Source organism: Polyodon spathula, chromosome 9 (genome assembly GCF_017654505.1).
Source record: "Polyodon spathula isolate WHYD16114869_AA chromosome 9, ASM1765450v1, whole genome shotgun sequence".
NCBI classification, from domain to species: domain Eukaryota; kingdom Metazoa; phylum Chordata; class Actinopteri; order Acipenseriformes; family Polyodontidae; genus Polyodon; species Polyodon spathula.
Window position 1 is genome coordinate 37,445,655 of NC_054542.1, and position 15,533 is coordinate 37,461,187.

At 33.5% G+C, this 15,533-nt stretch overlaps 1 protein-coding gene across 13 annotated transcripts in view; it reads left to right on the plus strand.

Annotated features, from left to right (window-relative positions):
• Positions 1 to 15,533, plus strand: part of stxbp5l (syntaxin binding protein 5L) — a 150,087-nt gene that overhangs the window by 98,077 nt on the left and 36,477 nt on the right. For all 13 annotated transcript variants that reach the window (XM_041259422.1, XM_041259423.1, XM_041259426.1 and 10 more), the window contains exons 6-7: positions 6,174 to 6,237; positions 10,399 to 10,482. In XM_041259422.1, the coding sequence (XP_041115356.1) occupies positions 6,174 to 6,237; positions 10,399 to 10,482 (148 nt within the window). The remainder of the gene's footprint in view (positions 1 to 6,173; positions 6,238 to 10,398; positions 10,483 to 15,533) is intronic.

The window sequence follows — 15,533 nt, forward strand, 5'->3', positions numbered from 1 at the left end:
AGCTTTCCTGGAATACAAGAATTGTGACCTTAATTGTGACCTGGGAAGGTGTTATGCTGGAATTTTCTATTTGAGATCTACACAATTTACAGAATAAATAAATAAATAAATAAAAACAGTGGAAAGACATGTTTCTGGATTCAAATATAAAATTCTCACAATAGCTACATTTACAAAGAAAATAGAGGTAGCTGTCAATGATTGTAGTACAATTGTTCCAGAAAATAATCCACTTGACCCAGTCTTTTTTTTTATTATGACATGAGTTTAGAACAAACGTCAAAGTGTTATGCTAGTGGGTGTCGTTTTATGGTAATTAAGGAGATGCTATGCTAATATTTATGATAACATGAATCATAAGAACATATAATTAATTAAACACGCATTGCATTAAAAGGGTGTTTACAACAACTTTGTAAGATTTTAGAATGATATTACAGAAACTTGGTGAAGGCGGAAACGTATCAATAGCTTCACTGTAAAATTATTTTCAAATTAAAACAAAATATGTCGGGTAAAAGATAATTCTGAGACAATTCAGTTTGCAAAGAGCGGTTATAACTACCATAATTATAATAAGAGAGCTACCTGTTTTGTATTCAAATACTTTTTAGCAGTGTGATTTGATGCTGTGATCTCAAGAACCATAAACAAAGGCTTGTTAAAAGATAATTCTGAGACAATTCAGTTTGCAAAGAGCGGTTATAACTACCATAATTATAATAAGAGAGCTACCTGTTTTGCGCACATAACAATAATGTGATATACAGAGTTATTATATATATATATATATATATATATCAAGATATATATATATATATATATATATATATATATATATATATATATATATATATATATATATATATATATATATATATATATATATATATATATATATATATATATATAATAGAAATAGATGAACTTGCTTTTCATTATTCAGAGAAGTCTCTTGTAAAATTCCTGAGAATGTACTTTTGACAATTGTGGGGAAGCACAAATATCTTGGCCCGAGTTTCATTGGCCCTTGGGTTATTTGTTTTTATGTAGTACAATAAGCATTTCTAACACAGGAGTTGCCCACAGGATTACAGAAGATAAGGAAGTATATTTTTGTCTCAGCAAGATGATGATTTTTTAATGTGTCTCTTCAATTTGACGCATGTAGACTCATGGAAAGATGTTCATGTTACCAAACTACTGCTGGCTGCCCACACTTAGAACATGCATTTCCAAACTCTAAATACTATAGTACCATGACGGTATGATGACATCAACATTCTAAGAAAAGTACGTTCTGTTCTGGGTGCCAGAATTCATTGTAAACATAGCCACTGTTATCTTTTTATTCCAAGCTGGAACACAATTATAGTTTTTTTTCTTTTTTCTTTTTTCTTTCGTGATTAATAGTATACCAATCTCAAATCTGTTTAATATTAGCGTTTTCCTTTAATAGAGAAACATCTAAATTGCAGGTCTGTGGTTAAAAAACATGTAATTGGAAGTCTGATACTTTATGGTAATTTGTCCTAGATATTTTAAGTGGTAATAAACAACATACAGTACAGAGTTTGACCCTTTCTCCCTTTATTGAAGAGACATTTCTGGAAGCATTGCTTTCTTAGGCCCTAGCATACTGAAATGTCAACTGTTAGATACTGTAAGTTCTATTAAAACTCATTTACTCCCCTCCAGCTCATAACTTCAACATTTTATTGGACCTGATACATGTGTTAATGGTTGCTTATTTATGAATTTTATCCATTGATGACAATAATCATGCTTGTCTTGTCTCAACAACATATTTTGTGGCAAAAAATCTAAATAAAAGAAATAACAATAGACATGACTAATAAACAGTCAGGAATACCTGCTGGGGACAAAATACAGCTTGATATTTGTTCGATGACTAGAGTTAAAATGAATGCCAGGGCTGATTGTAATAAAGCCAGTCTGTCGTATTGATTTTATGCCAGTATGAAACACATGCTGTTTTGTTTTCAGTGCTTAAAATGTGCTGTCTCATCTAAAGCTATTATTGTTGCAGATGTATACCATATAGACAGAGAACCTTGTAAAATCCAGAAGAACTTGAGAACTTAGCAAATGTCATTCTCGAGCTAATGCCAGTTTAAAATGTTGGCTTGTTTTAGGTGTCAGCACATTTTTGATGTAGGATCTCTGATGTAACTGGGCATAACTTCTTAACACACAGGCAACTCCCAACAGGGTTTTGATTGATGCTGTAATGTGTACAGCTTTGCTTTTAAATCACGAGACTGCTTTGATTGTACTTTCGCATTATTGATCCTTTTTTGGATTCTGTAAATAAAGCTATGTGTTTACTAGCACAACACTCCCAGCCCTTTAATTGATGTGTGCAAAAGAATCAATTTTAGTCTCTCTGGCTCACATTCTGTTAACAGGCTTAAAGAGCTTGGTGTCCACTGTAGAAGATATATCTTTTTTTCTTGGAAAGGCTTAGTGTCTATTCAATTTCTGGCAAGTGGTCTCATCATTTCCATTGATCATGTTAATGGTTTTTTTTGTTTTGTTTTTTTTTCCATGCAAAAAATCATGCAGGTTTCAATTAGAAATTGTTTGTTATAAAATGACACTAGCGGTTTTTGCCCTAAGTACTAACATTTGCTACACAGCTATTTGGCTGATTTTTTTTTCTTTGTTTTTTTTTATATTTTCTTTTTTTATTTGCAAAAGGCATCTTATTCCTGCCATTGTTCTGCACTTTTATTCTTATGGAAATGTTATTTTTTTTCTCAGTGTTATTTTTTAATAAGTTTTTCATCAATACATTATTTATGGAGTACAAAACATGATAGGTCGAGAAATGTGAAAAACTGTGTATATAATTAATTAATAGCTAAAATAGCTTTGCTGATGTTACCACAGTCAGGGAATTGTGTTGCTAGCTAAACATACTGTACTTTCATGCTCCATCAAAGAAATGGTGACCTTGTGGATTTAGTTACCATGGATTCCATGACCTCCTTGATTGGATATACAATATTCATCTTTTATTGAAAGAAAGCTTTGTGTCTCTCAATGTTACAACAGTACAAGTTGTAATATTTACTGTACATGCTGTTCCAACAAAAATGACCCCTTTCAACCACTTCTAAAGGCTGAATTTCTAAAGCAAGGTTCAAGATATGACCCTGCCGCAACTGTGTGCTATCAAGCAATTGACAGACCAAGGTCAGGGCATCCACAACTATGAAGCACTCGGGAGACACTGAAGAAAAAAACTTTTTTGGGTATTTCTAAGGTAGCAGACGGTGAGACACTAAATACATGTCTTACATAATCTATCTTATTCTCTTCTGGTCTGCACATAATGTCTATGTAACTTCTAAATAACTACATAGCTTGATAGCAAATAACAGTTGAAATGTACACTTATATGCAAGGCTGTAATTCCATTGAGAAATTCTGGTTACATAATAAACTATACTTATTCTGGTGCTTTATAAAGATAATTATAAGAGTATAAAAGTAGCCTATTGTTTCTACTAACCCTAGATAATCTTAATACCTGGGTCTTTTTGTTTCTAGTGAGCCCTGGGGAATACTGGTGCAGTACATCTTACACCAACTGCTCAGAACTTCAACCATTCTAACATTTAGGCATAGTTGATGTATGAAGAAGGGATAATTGCACTTGTATTTCTAGCAGCAGCATCTAGACACCATGTTTGCATTATGTCTATATGTATGTGAATATACCTCTTTTGTTAGGGCTCATTTGGAACCTGAATTTGATCAATCTTTAGTGCAGACCCTTTTTAGAGTTTGAAAAGCACAGGACATGGACTATTAGTAGATCTAAAAAAAAACACACTCCCACTGTCTCCAATCAGATCCTCCCTTCTGTCCAAATGTTAGCACTTTCTTTGTGGAATCCTTTTTTTCTGCATTTACCAATAGAAACCCAGGATCTCCTTGTTTCACTTCAAAGTAAAAAAATAAAATAAATACTAAATAAGTAATATTTTTTGGGATCCATCTGAGTTTTTCACTAAGGAGCTTCCAGTAGCTTTGAGTCTGTAGAAAATGAACATGGAGCTGCTTGGCTCATCATGCTACTTTCAAATGAGTGAAGACATTTGGAGGAGAAGAATGTTTGTAGGAATCATTGCAACAGTAACATACTGTCAACACATTAATCAACATGTATTTATTCCCTTATTAATTATTCATCCAACTTGCAAAAGCATTTTTTTTTTTTTTTTTTTTTTAAAGCTGTTGTAAATAAAGTTTTTATTGCTGAAATTGACGAGGATGACAATACAGTATCACAGCTTTTAAAATAATCCCCTGACCAAGATTTTTTAAAAATACATATCAACAGCCCTCTGGATATTGTGTATCAATGCCACTCCCATTGCCTTACAATTGGACTGCACATTTAGGTGACACTAAACCTTACAAAAACAAAAACAAACAAAAAAATGACAATTTAGGTTAAATGAAAGCTGGCGGTCGACCACAGCATTATTATGCTGGTAGAATCCACCCCTGATATTACAGTGACCTTTCAGAAAGAATCTGCTCTGTGTTTGAAGGGGTTCTTAACTGGAACTCCCTGTTGTAAGCACTAAATGAAATAATGACAAACAATAATGAGGGCTTGTATAATATTCCCCCAGGTAATTTGGTTAAAATTTCTACTGCAGTGCCTGGGCAGTTTTTAAATCTGGCAATGTACTTTATCATTTCTTAATTACACTTCGGTCCTTGCGTTACTGTCTATCATATTTAGTATCCTCAAGAGAAACTTTTCAATGTCCTATTGGTACGGGAATAATGCAAATGTGAAACCATATTTCTTAGTTACTGCCATTCTATTAAAAGCCCTGCATGCCTGTGTTTAAAGGGGAATCACCAATAGTCTTGTTCTCTTGATATGTGCAGTAAAGTGTTTTTATGTGACCTATATTGTACTAGTAACTCTTGGACAGATTTGAGCTTCAGTTATCAATATTTTGTTAATAAGACCCTAACAATTTCTTCTATTGAGATACCATTTGATCTATTTATATATTGTTTCCTTTATAAGAATTAAGAATGGGCTAAATTGATTTTTAATAATACAATGCATAAATGATATGTTAAAATTAACTGCCGCAATATAGACTTTGATCTAAAGGAGGGGTTATTTAAATAAATGTAATCCTGGCATCCATGTTAAGTTACTTATCAAATCTATTTTAGGAGTTTCATATATTTCACACTTTACATTAAGTGTCTCTAAATTACTGTGTATTTACACAGTAGTTACACAGTAATTACATGTGTACTTACACATAATCAGTAAATACACTGTTATAATGTATAGTTACAATGCACTTAATGTGTAAATCTATCTGCATGATATCTGTAAGTACACACGTGTATCAGAAAAGGGTTAGGGTCTATGGTTAAGTGTAGAGTTAGGATTAGGGTTAGGATTGGGGTTATGTCACGTAAAAAGAGTTAAGTACATTGTAAATATGCATAATAGCATTGTAATTATGTGCCAATACACCTGCACTTTCTAACTACTATGTAAATACACAGTAATTAGAGACACTTAATGCAACGTGTTATATATTTATCTGAAATACCACAGTAGAGTATTATTGAGGAGAGAACCTTTGCTTCAAATGGGTTTCTGCAACTTTAAACATAAAGAATATGTACCAGTGTATATTGAATTTGGCTAGGAGAGTGCGGTTTACACACCTCCTCATCTTTGAAATAGTGCCAGAGAGCTTTTAATGTATTACTTAAGTAAAACAAACCTGTTTAGTTTTGCTTTGATTGTAGTTATTAATCTTTAATGTTAAAAAAAGATAGGATCTTTCACGAATGTGTTCCTAGTTAATGTATTTCACAGGCAGGTCATCCAAGCCAATATATTTCACAAGTAGTTCCCTTCCCTGCCTCTGGATTAATTTGACACAATGTGAAAGAGAAGAGATGGATGTGATCTTTACCTAGCACAGCAGACAGATATCATGAGGGTTCATTAAAACTACATCGTATTCTCGAAAGTCCTCTACAGTCCAAGTACAAACATCACACAAATATAAAGTTTATATCTAAATTGTACGTTACTGTATTAAATGCACAAGCAAAGCACTAGTTACTAATGTATTTTTTCTTCATAGAGCAACAAAGACCCACCCAGGCCCTGTGGTGCACTTAAGTGACAGTCCCAGGGATGAGGGAAAGGTAAGCACAGCAAGTCTAAATGCAATATAGTGATTCACACAGAACCGTGGATAGCCAAAAGAGATACACTAGGAAATGGTTCATTTGATGTCAAACGTCCTGATTTTAAAGTTGTGGTTGAGCTAACTGTATAAACGTGTCAAATAAAATGTGTCAGTCTGCAAATTGGAGTCTTGATCAATAAAGTCCTCAAACTATTTCACATAGAGAGGTATGTTAAATTGAGCTAAAGAGTGGTGCATCTAAATGTAGACACAGATTGTTAGAATGTGTGAACCAGCATAATCAGACTCAACTTACAGTAACAGAGTCTATGTAGTGCAATAAAATCAAATAAAAATCAAATGCCAGACAGGGTTTGTGAATTAATGGATGATGGTATTTAGATCCATTGATGTAGAGATCAATTGATTACATCCCAGATTGTTCAATCATAATGGAAATTGATGAGTGCAAAAATCCCTACAGGCAGCATTGTGTAAATGATGACATTATAAAATCAAATGTCACTCAGATCAGGGCATGTCAAGATATCTCACTGTAGAGCTGCATGGAACAAGTTGATACTTCATGATTAGGAATGCCTTTGAGAAGGATGCCTTTGTAGTAGACAGTAGTTGCCACATTTCAGATATAACTATCTATATTGGGAATGAATAAAAAGCCTATGGGTGGATTATTTTTAGTAGTCTCTGATTGGATTCTGCACATAGAGACGTTTGCAGTGAACTTTGATCAAACTCCCTGTATACAACAGTGCCTTTCCCGAGCTAGAAATTTGCAGGTTGACTCATATTTTCTCAAGGTTGAATCACAGGAAATCTGTAGATTTCTTAATAAATAATAAATAAAATATTGCAACTAGCATCTCACTGTTCAAAAGTCCATCTTAAATATTACAAGCAGTTGTACAAATATGGTTCATAGCTACATGCTTCACTCCTTAAGAACCCCAGAAAGACTTTTAGCATCAATGATAATCAAATTAATCTCACCATCAGTACCTGTGTGAGCTTCTCAGCTTAAAATTGTGCTGCGCTGATAAGTTAGTTGCTGATGTTTATGAGATGTATTACAGGTATGTAATTTTCATGCAGATTGTTTGCAGTAGGTTAGTAGGGATACTACACCTACACCTACAAATTAAATGTGTCTCTCTAATAACTGGAAAAGTAGTCTATTAAAATGCAAAGGACTGCTTAAGCCTGCTATAAGATTTATCACACAATAATGGATGGTACATACACAAGTTCTAATTATTACAGCTTAACTAGAATAAAATGAACTGATAATACAGTAGTTGTAAATAAGTGTGGGCATATCACAAGTTTTTTTTTTTTTTTTTCTCAAGCATGTCTCAGATGTAAAATGGGACCAAAATTAGGACCAAATAACAGGAATGACTGATGGAATTACTGTATTCACTGTTGTAAACCCAATTCATTGTATCTTTTTTATTTTAAAACAAAAAGTTATCCATGTTTGACAGAAACACATGACAAGATAAATACATGTCTGATTACATAACCTAGATAAATACATGTCTGATTACTTAAACTAGACAAATACATGTATTATTACTTAAAAGCAAATAAACATGGATAAGTGCAAAATGGGAAACTAAAATACCACGCAATTTAAAATAAGAAATCCCTTTATAATAAGAGGAACAAATGTACACCTAAAGGAATGCCAATTGTTCAGGTTTTCTACACAGTTCTTTACCACAGACAATATGCACTTCAGTACTTGATACTTGTAGGTATAGTACTATTTAAATGTTTTTTATATAATTTGTGTGTTCTTGTATTGGATTTAAAACATATGCACATGTTTTCAAAGACCCCATACAGCAAATAAATATGAACAAATTCAAGATTTAACACGTTGAAATGAATGCATTTTTTCAATACAGTAAATCTATATTTTTCACTAAAGTTAATGAAAGCATATCCCAAGTTGCATATCTACATGATTTCTATTCATTTTTATTATTTATTATTAAAGAAAAAGGGATGAAAATGAGATTATAATTGCATTTTAGTTTGATCCATTCCTGATTTTACCATGAGCTTAATAATAAGACACACCTGAACTTGTTACCAATACACTGGGGCTAATGAAGCTCATAGTAATATCTGGAATGAGTTAAGCTGTTATGCAATAGGAGTCTTATTTCCATCCCTAATTGAAATATCAATCAATGAATCAATCTTTATTTTATATAGCACCTTTCATTTAAATATCACTTACAGTAACTAACACTCTGGACCTTATTGATAAAAGTCCTTACCGACCTCCCTAATAAAATGAATAATAATAATAATAATATAATAATAATAATAATAATAATAATAATAATAATAATAATAACCAAACTTAAAGCTGGGAATCAATCAGGGCGAGTTTATGTTTATGAATCAGTGAAAATGCAATGTTTTGTGGTGCGTGAAAAAAAGACTCTCTTTCGAACACTGATCGAGCCTTGCACTGAGGCTTGATCAGTGTTTTTGGCAATGCCAGGTAAGCCCAAATCTCCCACCGACTGCATCAGCAGCACAGGTATACTGTATATTGTAACGCTCCATGAAAATGAATAGGTTCACACAGGCAGTATTCGTCCTAGACTTGACTGTAGAAAGAGTTCAATAACTCCTAGTTATCGACAGCATTTTGCTGTCATTCACTCTTATGAATAGCAGGTTGATGCTCAGGACCAACGAAACTTTTATGCTAATGAGGTAATCTTTAACCTTTTTCTCAATTCGTTAAAAACATGCCTTCAAAGACGAAAATCGCTGGGGCTTAACAATGCATCTGAATGATCTTTTATGAATAGCAACTGAAGTTAAATAGGCGGCTATGGGAGAAATCCGATCAAGTCCTCCAGTTTTCTCATTTCGAGGCATTAACCCTTTATGAATAGCCCCCTCTTTGTGTAGAGGGTTTAATAGCTGTCAAGTCCCTCTTCATACCCAATGTTTAGCATAGCACTACTTTTAAAATTTCAACAGCCAAGATCGATCACCTTCTACACCAAATATTAATCCTACAGACAGTGTTTGTTCTTGTATGATCTGTTTGCTTGGTTTCCTGCTTGCTCTGCACGGTCCAACTTCCCTCTAAAACATCAGAACATGACAGCCTACCCTGAAGCACAGCTCAATCCCCTGCTGAGTTTAATAGTGCACAGCTGCTTCCTTGGAGATTGACTGGTTCCAGTTTCTGCTTTCAGCTGTTGGACTTCTTTTAGCTCAGGGTATCTTGGGAGCCATGTACTGCAGGTGAGGTCACTCATGCAGCTATTGCGAAAATCATAAGGCAGGCATTCAATACTGCAGATTATTTGTTTAAAAAGACTTGCTGTTCTTGCTTAATTATTATTATTAATAATAATAATAATAATAATAATAATAATAATAATAATAAATAATAATAATAATAATAATAATAATAATAATATATTTGTGGTTATACCTTACTGTAGAAAAAATTGAGTTTACTGTTTTTGGAACTGGATCTGAAAACAAGTACTGCCACAGAAAACTGTGTTGCAGTAAGCTTTGTGGAAAGCTTACTGAGAAATTGAATGCATGACATATTGAAAACAATCAAGTTCCAAGTCCCAGGTAATCCCATTATCAGCCTGCACTCTGTTGGTTTGTTCAGGGGGAATTGCTCCTTCATGGGAATGCATTGGTTTGGTTTGTGTCCAAATAATAAGCTTATTTGTGAGGCAGAGATTAACAGGTTTAATGCTTTTTTTCTTAAAGCAAGCATATGCAGTATTTGTTTTTTTAATACTTCAGGGAGGGCAGAATGAATCTGTACAATGTGAGATTTTAATTGGGGTCCTTGTCATGAGCTGACAAGATTTGTTTTGCCTCATTTGGAAGACCTAATACTGAGCAACCCACTTTCACTTTACATATTAAATGAATTCACATGAATTCAAATAAGGATACCCGTACTAAGAACACTTGAGTTAATATAAATTTGCAGTTATTATTTCAAAGTGTTACTGATAATTTTACTTCCTACATACTCTTTGTAATTCAGATATCGTCCACTCTGCCACATTGAGATACGGAAACAATCATCTCAAGATGTGCTATTTGTTTTAAAGAATTTCTCACATAGCCTGTTTTCCTCTCCATACAGATGCTGATAGGCTTTGAAAGTGGAACGGTAGTCTTGTGGGACCTCCGAACAAAAAAACCAGACTTCAGATTTTACTATGATGAGGTAAGTGCAATAAACTGTTGAGTGGTGGGTTACTAAAAAGTACTCTATGACCCTCCAGTTTATTTATATATATATAGGACGGCTAAGCTGTTTACCTGTCATAAAACACTATGACCACAAGGACTACACTTTACCTTTTCTACATCTGGGCGCACACACTTACTCAGATGGGCTCTTCACACAGCAGACGTGAGCTCACTGGCTGCTTTCTTTAAATACCCTGCACCTGGCTCTAATTTACAATAATCACCAGATGCAGGGGATAATTAATAAAACAATTAACACAAATATCATTAAACAAACATAAAGTGCATTTTTTTTTTTTTTAGCAAGGAGGAAATTAACTCTCTCTCTGCTCACTATATATCTATATCTATATCTATATCTATATATATATATATATATATATATATATATATATATATATATATATATATATATATATATATATATAGTGGCAAATTAATGTATTTGTTTTCTTTTATTATTATTACTTCTAAATAGCCAAAATACATCATGTAAACAGGTAGCTATATCAGTACATAGGCCAGCAATAATCACATATAGGGAAGAGATAGTGTTTTTGCACAGATTCAGTGTGAAAGAAGAACATAAGCGTAACATTGGTTAATAGTAACACAGATAAAGTAAGGAAGTTCTGTTTCTCTGGTCTTAGCACTCTTCCATCGATGCATAGCTTGTACAGACCTACTACACTGAATGTGGGGCGACTTACACAAGAACACTCCAAGTCTGTGCAAAAGGCATGTCAAACAGGGGACCCTGTCACACAGCACAGATACACTGTTTTAAATCTGAATAATGTACACAGACAAACATGAATGTTGCTGCTTGCTGGTTGACTGACTGAATATATTGTAGACTTTGTCCATTCTGTACTCACAAGCATGAGAAGGATTTGCTCTTGGTATGAAACAGTACTAATTTTCTGAAAAAAAAAAAATCCTCTAGTCTATTCTCCCTTAACTGCTACATTTTCACTCATCAGCTCGTCAGTGAAAAGGAAGACCATGCTCTTTCTAGGTATTGTCATTTGTATCTTATTCGTGAAGAGCTTGTCTGACAAATTGGAAAGGGGAGAAGCACTATAAATTTAAATCTTAATTTTAACATTTATAAATGGTAACCTTTATCTGCCATGGTCATGCCACATGTACCCACTCATTACCTTTCTAGTCAATCTAATTGAGTCTCTGTGGGACAAACTGAATTTATTTTGAGGCATTGTAATATAAAGATTCCAAACACTGCATGCAACTTGTCAACATGAGTCCAAGATGATTGTTTACATTTGACAGTTTTTTTTTTTTAAATCAGGGGGGAATTTAATTGCTCACAGTCAAGTCACAAAGCAGCATAATAATGTGAAACATTACATTTTTGGTTTATTGGGAATTGAGAATACCTTATTAGCTGACACACTTTGTTGAAATCAGAATTGAATTCAGAGATCCATTTCCCTTTTACTTTCCCTTTGAAGGATCCCCTCTGTGATTATAAGACATGGGCTTGATTAAAAGAAGGGAAACTGACAGAAAAGTCTCACTCACTAGTCTGCTTCACATATCAGTTTTTTTCCAAGATATTTTTTCCTACCCTTTTTCAGGTGTGCTCAGCATGCCCCATCTGTTGCTATATATGACAGAAGAATCTAGAACACCTTTGACTCTTAGCCCTTTCGTTATCCTTGTTTTTCTTCACCACAGTCTGACTCCAGCAGTAGGGGTTATTATGTTTTGCAACAAAACCACCTGAGATCAAGTGGTTTGGGGTAGCTTAACGTACCATTCCTAATGCTGAAAGATCAATAACATTAGCTGTATACCTTACATATTGTAAGTCCTTAAATGGAAAGTCTCATTCAGAGCATATTTATTCTATCTGAATTCTGCTCCTTTGTACCCCCCAGACATTTTGAGTGTGTGTTTAGCTTCATAGCACTTCTAAGTTCTGATTCACTGCAATGAATAACAGAGGGTTGTTTGTTCTTCATCTTTGTTTCAGAGCCCCCACAACTGTGACATTTCAAAAATGACATATTGAAAAGCATTGGATCCCAACATATTCACTGCAAAAAAAACCTAAACATTTCAAATATCAGATTTGGGGCTTGACAGGTTCTGAATTCATGAGAAGGGAAATAAATTATATTAAACATCTCCACAACTGTCAATACATTTAAACATTGCACAACATACTTCTTTGAATAATCTAAAAACAGGTTAATCTGTTTTGACTGTACATTCTTTCTGACTATAAATTACAAATACAGTATATGCACCTCCAGATTGTTGCTTTTAAAACCACTGAAATGACAGCACAGAATGGAAGTACAGCGTACGCTTGTAGCTCAGTCAGTAAAACCTTAGCTTATGGTCCTGAAGATCATAGCATCAAATCCTGCAGATTTTTTTTCTAGGAATAATAGTGCTATAATCATAGTGTGCTACCTCTATTTTCATTGTAAATGTAGCCATTGAGCATTCTAACTCCCATTTTAAATTAAGTTTTCATTTTAGACAAAATCCTCATAAACAAGGACCATGACACTACCAGTCAGTTCATAGGAAATCACTGGGAATTACAGATGTTGATAGCAGTAGATAGAGTAGATGCAGTGCATTGTGGAACATGTTTGACACAGGGATTTAAATAGACTTTTAGGAGGGAAATACTTATATGTGTTAAAATGTTCTGAGAAATCATGGCAAACACGTAATGTGTTCATGAAAATTGTTCAGCATATTAAGACATCTAAACATCTCAACATTGCAGTGTACACTGCGCTGCACAGCCATGACACAAAGCAAACTTACTATTAATGCACAGATGATAATGTGTAAGCCAGGCTTTGCATAATATGAGACATCTATTAAGCCTCTCTGTCTATGGAATATGGCTCTATTCTTAAGTAAATAGGTGGATTGACTTTAATATTGAATGTCAGTTATGAATTTTCATTTTTGAAATACTTCATTCATTGAGGGTGCTTACATGACTGAGTTCATTTTTTTTTCAAATATAGAGTTGTAATCTAAACTGATCTACATCTTCTTATACATCAGATGTGTTTTTGACTCTACCTTGAGTGCAGATTTTACACTCATACATTATTAATGGAATTTGATGTTTGTCAAAAAAAACAAAAAAGGTAACAAGTCATTTAAAAAAAAATCAAAAATATAAATAAAAGATTTTCCTGGTGGATTACCGGCTGAAGCAAATTAACTTAGTTTTCATTTTGTACAAATGGAGGCACAGTACTGCTATCTCACAGGCTCACATAGCAGCTGTCTGTTTTCAATATATATGCAAAGCAGCATCCCCACTTTTCCAGAGCACCACACTTCATAAAACTAGCCTCTAGGAGAAAAGCTTTGTTTTTTTTTTTCTTCAGCAAGATAGTACTTAGAAGTCTGGCTTTTGCTTCAGGGGCCATTCAACAATTTAGTCAAAACAGCTGTGTTCTTGTATACAGTATACACGGCTGAGAACTCACCTGGGAAGAATACCTTTTAGGAGTTATTATAACTAAACGTCTTTCCTTTTTCTCCCTAGCTTATGTGTGCTCATTAGCAGTTCATAAAAGAGTAGTTTTAGTTTTAACATTGTGAGGGGCAGTTCAGGAGTTTTTTTGTCAGATTTCCTTCTGTCACTGGAATGAACTTGTAATCAGTTTGAAATCAGACTCAATTTTGTCAGCCCCAGTTAGAATCACAGTCTTGCAGAACTCAATCTCTCTCACTTTTGGTAGAAGTTACTTAACAATGTGAAGGACGTGGGAGGTGGGTTTTAAATCTGCAGATTTTTTTTTTTTTTTGTCGGAACACAATGGCTGTGAAAATGTTACACTGTTTGGGAAATATTGGCGGTTGGTGAATTACTTTAGCAAGTATACAAAAACAAGATGTATGCAGGCGATCTTTGACTTTATGGTGTAATGTCTGGTTGCAGATTGATATTAATACAAGATGATTTTAGTCTGGTTTCATATGGTGCAGATGGAAGAGTGGCATTTGTGCCTTTAAACCCTCAATTCAGTACAGCATATTTACTTTAGTTTACCTATATATCCATGTAGTACTATGATTCGAATGTAAGTAATATATAAATATATATATATATATATATATTATAATATATATATTATTATATAAATAACCCGATTTTATATTATATAATATATATATTATCTATATATATATATATATATTTACTTGAACTTTAAAGCGTGAATGTACAAACACAAACGCCATAATTATCCATAACTAGTAAACATTCGATAGTGCTAAATTTAGAAATACTCATTTATTTCAATGAGACATATTTTGACTATAAGACTTTCTTAATGTCTTCTTGATCCAGCATTTAATTTACATGTTCATGTGGATATGCATTATTTTGCTAAACAGTTATGGAACTATTGTATATCTCTATTGTTTGCTTATTAAATTTTCTTGGGAAAGAGACAGAAAGGAGAGAAGAAAGAAAGATGTAAAGCTAGATTAAAGCAGGCCTCAGTGAAAACTCGTAAATAGTTAAGTTGTAAAATATAATCAGAACATGCTATCTTGAAATAATAAAAGTGCAGTAGCCAACAATTCTCAGCTTTCAAAGTCATTTTCTTGTGAGTGTGTACTACTCACAACTCACCCCCTGCAGGAGTTATGACGGAGACCTGAGACTGGGTTTGGAATTAAATTATGACATTGTTATAAACAAATAACACAAAAAGATGATCTATCAATAAATAATTACAATGGTGTTATGCCTAAAACTTAATTAATCAGATTTTTGTATTGTTTTCTTATCTGATGCACGTCATTAAAGCCACCATATGGATAGCTTTGCTGTAATTACAATTGAATCCCAGACTGAGTAATTTATACACCCTTTCAATTTAAAACATATATACATATGCAGTGGTCTCTTATTCCCTTTTGTGTGTATTGCTAACAGTCTTGTAGGTGGGAAATATGATGATTCCTGCCTTACATATCATAGTTCCTCTTAAATAATGTTTTATTTCC